The sequence below is a fragment of the Theropithecus gelada genome, chromosome 15, assembly GCF_003255815.1.
Source record: "Theropithecus gelada isolate Dixy chromosome 15, Tgel_1.0, whole genome shotgun sequence".
Lineage (NCBI taxonomy): Eukaryota > Metazoa > Chordata > Mammalia > Primates > Cercopithecidae > Theropithecus > Theropithecus gelada.
In genome coordinates, this window is record NC_037683.1 from 31,763,045 (window position 1) to 31,772,222 (window position 9,178).

The 9,178-nt window shown below is 46.5% G+C and overlaps 1 protein-coding gene across 2 annotated transcripts in view; it reads left to right on the forward strand.

Annotated features, from left to right (window-relative positions):
* The window catches only part of EPB41L4B (erythrocyte membrane protein band 4.1 like 4B), a 157,908-nt gene that overhangs the window by 67,623 nt on the left and 81,107 nt on the right, over nucleotides 1–9,178 (forward strand). For both annotated transcript variants that reach the window (XM_025360668.1, XM_025360669.1), the window contains exons 12-14: nucleotides 1,068–1,177; nucleotides 3,107–3,137; nucleotides 6,488–6,521. In XM_025360668.1, coding sequence (XP_025216453.1) covers nucleotides 1,068–1,177; nucleotides 3,107–3,137; nucleotides 6,488–6,521 — 175 coding nt within the window. The remainder of the gene's footprint in view (nucleotides 1–1,067; nucleotides 1,178–3,106; nucleotides 3,138–6,487; nucleotides 6,522–9,178) is intronic.

Here is a 9,178-nt window from a genome sequence, read left to right on the forward strand (position 1 = left end):
TAAGGCCTGGCAGTATGCATTTAAAATGTCTCCCAGGGTTTTTGAGGCCCATTTACATTTGAGAATCACAGTTACGATATCTAAAACTTCACATGGTTTCATAACCTCTACCCACACATGGCACATCCCTGAACTCTATTTAAATGTCAAAAGATTTGCTCATTTCAAATATTTCTACTATGCAAGGAAATGGCTATGAACTTCTGTTTAAAGAATTATTTTGTTTTAAATGCTCCAAGGGGTCGGGGGTGGGAAAACCAAGCTCTTTTTGAGAAACAGTCAAATCCCAGGGTCTTGTGGAGGATGCAGAGGTTACCGGAGACCCTCTGCAGGATGCTGGTGTCTACTCAGGGTGAAGTGAGGCGGGAAGGCCAAGTCAGGGCAGTTGCCAAGGCAGGCTTTTCTCTCCTGGGAGGAAGCTGCCCCAGGCTTAGTCCCAGACCATGTTCCTTTCTGCTCGTCTAGAAGTGTAAGAAGGAAGGGAGTTTGGAGAAGAAGAGGTTGCCCCTTAGAGGCACGCAGAGCAGGTGACAAATGATGACTAAGAGCAACTGGAATGAAGCAGTTGAGGGGTAGATCAGACGAAACCAGCAACCTCCTGGAATCTGCAGCTGGGCATCACATTGGTTGAAACCCAAAAAGCCTTAGTGAAATCAGTAATGTTTGCCTTGGCAAAGCCTAGTTAAGTGGGTATTGATAACAGTCTTTTAAAACATGGGTTAAATATCTATGCGGTGTGTTCCGTGAAAGGTTGTTTTATGTGAAAATCAAAGTTCTCTTAATGAGATGTTTCAAACCTGCTTGGTTTGTGCAGCCAAGTGGCTGGTACCTAAATTGCAGGTTTTGTCCTTTGGTGGAAATATCTGGCTCTGGACTGTAGCCTGGACTTGGCAAAGGAGATTTTATTTCCAAATGGAAGGCTAAACTTTGTGTTTCTTTACCCAAGTGAGTTCAGGCTAAGTTGAAACGTACATTGGAGCTCTTGGAAATAAAAGTGCACTTTCAAAAACATGTAATGTACTGAGATTCTGATATTGATAACACACAAGAAAATATTTACTTCCCAGTGGGCGGACAGAATATCAAGCTACACATGGCTCCAGGTTACGAAGAACCAGCACCTTTGAGAGGAAGCCTAGTAAACGTTATCCATCCCGGAGACATTCAACGTTCAAAGGTTGTGTGTTTTTCATTCTGCCTTGGAATTTTACATTATGCTTGAGTCATTTAAGCCCTCAAGGAGCTTGGTCAAGCAGCTTGTGAAGAAAGTTCCCGCAGTTCTCTAGCCTGGAACTTTTGGAGAAGTAATCTCAGTGGTGTTCTTTTAATGGGACCTGGCCACTTCTGCCATCCCTCTGTCATTAGTGTTTCCCTTGGATGTGTTCATTAATTTTTCGCTTTCTCCATATTTCTTCCCATGTGCCTCGTAGCTTCTTTTAGACCTGGGCTCAAGCCCCGGGACCTCAGGAATATCATAGAGAAACACCTTTCTTGCCTATAGAAGATACTGTATCTCCACCATCTTGCAATTTTAAGTGCGGACATCAGGCCCGTGCTAACTGGAATTCTGACCACGTACAAGTAGATGAAGAACTTTTAAGATTCTTGACTCAAGTCCCACAGTCAGTCCAAACTTTCCTCACACTTAAATGTAGCCAGGCCCTAGAATGCCCACCCTCTTCCCCTCTCCAAGCCCTCTGAACCTTGTCTATCAGTTACAGCTGAGGCCTCATACCTCTATGAGACCTGGAGCACAGGACAACTCAGTCAGTCAATGAGCAAGCCAGGCTCGTTTCGTTGGATCCCAGCCTCCGGATCCCATCTCATAGCTCCTCTTTTTCTACACTAGATTGCTTCCCCACTTAGGATGCCCAGTTAGCACTCAGTGTTTGCTCTTTTATGGCAGACCCTCTGTACTCCCAGCCTCCTGGCCCCTCCTGTATATGATTTCCTTGTGGCCACTCCATGCATTTTTATTGGCTCAGGACTTAGTGGGCCTCCATGGGACCTGGTACCTCTACTTGTTCCCTTCTGGAATCTGTAACTTTGTATTCCCCACCATTCTTTCCTTTATGAACCACCAGCGCAATAGAATGACTACCTGAAATTCTTCATCACTCCCAGCTGCTTTAGTGGAGGAAAAATGCCCACAGCACAGGAAATAGTCCTGCCATTCGAGAGAGGCCAGGGGATGGGAGCGTGTCCAGAGAAGGGCGATGGGTTGATGAAGGGTGGCCACAGTGCCCAGGAGGAAGGGGCCAGAACACTCTCTATTCTGTTCCGTGGGGAGGATTATGCTTGTGTGTGTAGTCCACTAGGTCAGAGTTGTCCAGAAATAGCCCAGTGTAAGGAACAATTTTCCAAAGATCAAAAGAGCTGTCTCAAGATAGCAGTGTGCTCCCAGCCCCTACAGGTGTATACAGCACAAAGGGAGGGACCCCCTGGTGTGGCTATCACAGAGGGGAGTGGACATCCTGTGGCTTGACCCCACCAGATGGCTTTAGAGATCTTCTGGGTCCCAGGGTCTGTGATTCTCTTCCCGGTCCCTCTTTTCTGTCCCTTATTTCACTGACTTTTTTCCAGCCAGAGTTCTAGCATCTTCTTTGTGAAGCTTTTAATGATTTTCCCTGCCACATATATCCTTTTAAAAACAAAATGGAGTGTAATAGGCTAAGCTGTACCTCATCCCCCAGGCTCTGTCCATGCAGACCCTCACGGCCGCCCCGAGGCCCCTCAATCCAGACCCACGCTTGTATTTCATCCCTGATCACCGTGTGCTGTTTTCCTTTTACCCTCTTCTCTGTATCTGCCTTTCTCTGTCTCTAGACTGGGAACTTCTTGAGAGCAAAGATGTGTCTCTTTGTCCCTGCCTCCCAGAGCACCCAGCCCTGGGAACCTGCTGAGTGGATGGTTGCTGAGTGAATCAGAGGGAGTCATAGTTTACTCTCCCTGAGGAAAGGAGAAGTAGCCACCGTGCAGTTCTGCCTGGGTTGGGGTTGGAACGGCTCTGTGATGGTAGAAGTCTCACATGGCCATTATCTGCCATTGCATGGTGAAAGTGATAAAGTTCTCTAAGATGTCATAACTTTCTGTTTTTCTTTTACAGCAAGCAACCCAGTGATAGCAGCCCAGCTCTGGTGAGTGTCCCTGAGCTCTAGAGCACAGCTCTCCTCTCAAAGGATCGTATTTATTTGCAAGGTTGACTTTTTCCTTACTACAATGAAATCAGAAAGTACGTCATCTGGTAATTTTTTTTTCCCCTTTTTCTGCTGCCTGGCTATTCCATGCTTCTGGCTTTCAATAAGTACACAATATAATGTTCCAAGACAGTTTGGTTTTTTTGGAAAACACAGCTGTTTTGTTTGAGTAGCTGCGTGCTTTATGATAACAGTGGGTGGGAAAGGTAGAGGCCTGTGCACAGCACCCTGTGCTCCTGGCGTGGCAGGCATTGCTGGGAGAGGAAGGCCGTACTCCCGAGCTAAAGCTGGACGAGAGCAGATGCTAGATTTGCTCAGTGACGTGCAGGTTTTACATCATAGAAGACATTAAACACCTTTACTGAAATTCCTGCAGGAAAAGGAACTTATCACAAGAGTGAAAATTGCCAGCACAGGATTCAGCAAACATTTTCTGTAAAGGGCCAGATAGTCCATGTTTGAGACTTCGCAGGCTCTGCTGTCTGTTTCACAGCTGCTCAGCTCTGCTGTTGTAGCTAGAGAGCGACGGTGGAAATATGTAAATGAGCGAACGGGACTGCATTCTAATAAAACTTATAAATATCAGTAGGCCAGATTTGGCCCAAGGGGTGTAGTTTTTGCAGGCCTCTTCCCTGGCACAGGTGTCCAGGCTCTTGCCTGTATAGTAGAATGATCTGGTGAGCTGTAATTATCTGAAACATCCTCCCCAGCCACACCTCAGGCTCACTGAATCAGTCTCTCAGGGTGGGACTCATATAGCTTGTTTTTAAAGCTGCCCAGGTGAGTCTGCCTGGCATATACCTCTCTTGCTCTCTCTGAAATAACTGCCTCTCTTATATGAGTTTCGGCTTGTTAAATAGACAAGCTGTCATGTGAGAGGACCACAGACTTGCGTTGTTTGGACCTTTGGTCTGAACTTCAGCCACTGGTAGGTAGCCCAGGTTCGTTAGCCTCTCAGTCATCCCAGGCCCAGGTCTCAAGGCAGCCGAGAGGGTGGTCTTTGAGATGGACGCAGCTTGACTGTGCCATACACTGTCAGGACAGTTGGCAGAACGTGGCACGGGGTGGAGCGGCTTGCAGATACCCCTGTTAGCGAGGAGAGCCCTGGCTGGGGCATCAGGAGCCCTCCCTCTAGGTACCAGCTGTGTTCTAACCCAGCTCTGGAGACAGGCCTTCCTACTTCTGGGCCTCTGTCTTCTTTTTTGCAAATGAGGAGGCTGGGCTAGATCAGTGTTTTTCCAAACTGTTTTACTCTCTGATTTTCACCCTCTAGAAGAAACCTGATGTCAAAGCCCAACATACAGAACAGACAGATGTGGAGGTCCTCTGGATGAGCTCAGTGGGGAGGGAGAGACCAGTTTCTGCCTGCTCTTCTGCCACTCCTCCCACCCCATAGCTCCAGGGCACCTTCGAGGAACCCAGGGTTCTAGAGAACACAGCTGGTCCCTCGTATGACACGGCCGGAAACTCAACCTCACATCTCTGATTCCAAATCCTACTTTCAGTGTCCTGCCTTTTGTCTCTGGGTTTTGTTCTCAGCATCTGATGAAGGGGCTCGGGGTCCTGTTGAACTGCTCTTCGTCGCCCCCTGCCCTGGAGGGTGGGAGGAGGTTGCAGTATTCTGGATGGGTTAAGTTGTAGGTCGCTAGATTCACCCCTTTTCTGGGATCCTTCTGGCAGATAGTATGCCAAATGGTATCTGTACCTTTCTTAGCCGGTCGGGGTGTCTTCCTTTTAATTCTCTGGGGCTTGTAAGTTACAGCCCCAATTTCTTTCCTTTGCTGTCTGAGGTGGTGATTGTTTTTGCTTGTGTCTCCCTAATAAAATTACATTTTCCTCCTAGCATCTAGTGGAGATTATATATTGGGAACCAAAACAAACTTAAAAAAAAAAATTCTGCCAAAAAAAAAAAAGCCCTGGTAAATATACCCTTTAGGAACAAATGAGCTAATAACTGCTGTTCGCAGCTGTTCAATTGCTCTTCACAGCCTGTGGGATCTCGGGGTGAGTAGGATTGCTATGGAAGCCGTGGATGAAATTGTGCTCTGGGCTCCAGAGGTACTACTAGAAAAATAGCACCTTGCAGAACGCTTAACTTACCTGATGAAGTCCAGCCGGAGGTGATCTGGCCCAGAGCCTAGATCTGTGTACTGGTCCTCCTCAAAAACCGGAACACAGAACCATTTAGACCCCAAGCAAGACTTATAACAACGATCTGTTTGCCTCTCAGTGTTGGAGAAGCCAGCAATAACACTTGATTTCAAGCACACCTCCTGGCAATAATGACTGCCTCCTCTGTCCATGTGTATATATATACACACATTTAAGATCATATCAGCCTTTCACTGTGGCTCATGCCTATAATCCCAGCACTTTGGGAGGCTGAGGCTGGAGGATTGCTTGAGCCCAGGAGTTCAGGACCAGCCTGGGCAACATGTGAGATCCCATCTCTTAAAACAAACAAACAAAAAGATTCCATCGAAATAGGATGATGCATGAGGAGCCCTGAGCCTTTTCTCAGTCCCTCTAAGAGCCAAGTTGGTTTAGCAGAAAGAAGACAGGCTTTAGGATTCTGCAGATGTTGATTCTAGCCCTGGCTCCCACTGACCAGCCAGGCGACCCTGAGCAGGTTTCCCAACTCTCTATTAGGCAACCGTTCCTTTATCTGTAAAATGAGGTGGTCACATTTGTTGACCTCATAGCCTAGTTGTGTGAATTAAATAATAACAGATGTGAAGTTCCCAGTACAGAGTCTTGTTTGGAGAGAACATTCCAAAGTGGTGGCCAGATTGTTGGCAGTGTTTTAATAGCAAGGGGACCCACTTGTGGCTCCCACCACAGTACCCAGTGAGAGATGCTCAGGAGGGACTTGTGCCTCCCCCTGCAGTGGGAAGAAGCTCTGCACATCACTGGACCTTCTGGTGCCAGTGTTGTGGGTATCCCAGCAATGCCAGGGCAGGCCTGAAATGGAAGTGAAATTACTTGGTTTGCCCCACTGAAACAGGACCTCTTTTTTGCCACCAAAATAGGACATCGAGGCTGCATTCTGGAATATTTCCTACTGTTTCTGTTTGTGAGCTCTAAAGGGATGAGTGAAAGCGGCTGTCTGTGGTTTTCCTTGTTATATGTTCTTTTAAACAGCCAATATAAAAAAAAAAAAGTCATTATGTGGACGCTTCTATTAGAGTATATAGCACATAGCAATAGTTCATGATTGTTGACTGAATCAGTAATAATGCCACTTTACAACCTAAGATATTTTTCTCTTTTTTTTCTGTTTTTTTTTTTAGCTCTAAAACAAATCCAGAAGTCCATAATTACCAGGTAAGAAACGCTTTTAAATGTTGTCTTTAAATAAGGAAAATTTTAAAAATAAAATAAAACAAAAAAAAGGTTTTCGTAAAGTTTCTACATTTTCTATAATGAACAGTCATCATATTTATAATCAGATTTTGAGGAAATAATAACAATATTTGTTTTTTTGAGAAAATGGTAAGAAGAGAGCCCTTTCCTTCTGGCCCCTGCCGCTTCTTGGTCATCTGAACTGTCTGTTTTTCTTAACCTTGTCAACTGGCAAGCATCAGGGACGTATGTTTAAGTTTCTGGGTGGCCAGACACAGACCCTTAGTGGCGTTTCAGTGAAGCAGCTTTTCGTCAAAACGTGTTTTAGGCCTAGGGAACGTGAGTCCCTTGAGATGCGCGTTCAGGAAAGGATGTTTTGGTCAAGTGTTTGGGAAACGTCGCATCTTTCATTCCCCTTCTTGGATTTTACAGTGTCCATTGAGGTGTGAAAGTACTGAGAAATCCTGCAAGAAAGACATGTTTTATTTTTTTTTAATTTATTGTTTCCCCAAATTATTTGCGAATTGCTCCCTCTCACACCCCGATTTAAAAAAAAAAAAAAAAAAAAAAAAAAAAAAAAAAAACTAGTCTTGAGCTGGCACAGTGGTGGACATCTGTAGTGCCAGCTATTTGGGGAGGCTAAGGCGAGAAGATCACTTGAGCCCAGGAATTCAAGGCTGCAGTGAGCTATTATCATATACCCCTGCACTTCAGCCCAGATGACACAGTGAGAACTCATCTATTAAAAAAGACAAACACTAGTCTCAGCCCCTTCATATCTTTTTAAAAAAACACTGGCCTCAGCCTCTCCCATTTTTTGGTGGTGGTGAACTCATTAACACGAATAGTCCGTGGTTTCTAGAACCTTCTTTGTAAAGCACTGTGCTAGGCCCGTCACCTGCAAGAAGGAGCACAGGTACGTTTCCATGGCTGGCATCTTGCTCTTTCTCAGGGCAGCCAACCAGGGCCTGTGCCGCCTGCCAGCTCACCCATGCCTGCTAGCATGAAAGGTATGGTTTACAGCTCAGCCTGGATCAAGCACATTCTTCCTAAGCCACCGTGGGTGGCTCTCTCTGGCCATTCACAGCCTTGTACCACCTGGTTCCAACTTCTCTATTTATTTCTCACCACTCCCATCACGCTCCATATGTTCAGCTCACAGGGAATTGCATAATTGTTGTCCCATAATTTCTTCCCACCATTCTTTGCCCATGTTCGTCTGCCTGGAATTCCTTTGCTTCCTATCAGTATATTAAAGTGTCTGTCAAAGAGTCGGCCACGGTGGCTCATGCATGTAATCCCAGCACTTTGGGAAGCCAAGGCAAGAGGATCACTTGAGCCCAGGAATTCAAGACCAGCCTGGCCAACATAGTGAGACCCCATCTCTATTTTTAAATAATCCCAGGTTCAAGTGATTCTCTTGCCTCAGCCTCCCAAGTAGCTGGGGTTATAGGTGCATGCCACCATGCCCGGCTAATTTTTACATTTTTAGTAGAGACACAGTTTCACCATGTTGGCCAGGCTGGTCTCGAACTCCTGACCTCAAGTGATCCACTCACCTCAGCCTCCCAAAGTGCTGGGTTTGCAGGTATGAGCCACCGTGCCCAGCCCAGGGTTCTTGAATCTTCTTATTCACTGATTGTTTTTTGTTAAGGGGTTTTCAGGTGTGAGTAACTGAAAAGTTGTAGGGGACAGGTAATTGATAGGTAATCAGTGCTTGAAGGAGAGAAAAAAAATTTAGAAAAGCAAAGCAGCTCAGCCCTGCCTGTGCCCTCTCCCCATAGCCCTGGGGTGTGTTCTCACTGTGCGTTTTCTGCTTAGAGTGAACATCAAGGCAATTGTTGAAATCAGATCTACTGAAACTCATCTAGGCATTGTTATCGCAACCTCATTGGCAACCACGGGTCCTTTGGACCTTGCCAGTCTTAGAGGTCTTGTGTTGTTCTATCAAGGGTTGGGAGTAAATTGACCGGGAAGAGAATGTCCTGAGAAGTGGCCTGATCGGCATGTGAATACTGTGAAGGGTATTCAAGAGGATGGTGTTGCAGCATTTATCTTATTTCAAGCACTGCAAGGTCAGCCAGCTGCAAAGGATGGATCTCTGCGTTCTCAATGAGGACACTGTTGGCATTTGGGGAGGGAGAGTTCTTTTTTTTTTTTTTTTTTTTTAGACGGAGTCTGGCTCTGTCGCCCAGGCTGGAGTGCAGTGGCCGGATCTCAGCTCACTGCAAGCTCCGCCTCCCGGGTTCACGCCATTCTCCTGCCTCAGCCTCCCGAGTAGCTGGGACTACAGGCGCCCGCCACCTCGCCCGGCTAGTTTTTTGTATTTTTTTTAGTAGAGACGGGGTTTCACCGTGTTAGCCAGGATGGTCTCGATCTCCTGACCTCGTGATCCGCCCGTCTCGGCCTCCCAAAGTGCTGGGATTACAGGCTTGAGCCACCGCGCCCGGCCATAAAATCATTTTTTAAATTACTTATGTTTTAGGCCATGCATGGTGGCTCATGCCTGTAATCCCAACATTTTGGGAGGTGAAGGTGGGAGGATGGCTTGAGGCCAGGAGTTCAAAACCTGCCTGGGTGGCCGCGAACAGTGATTCACACCTGTAATCCCAGCACTTTGGGAGGCCGAGGCAGGTAGA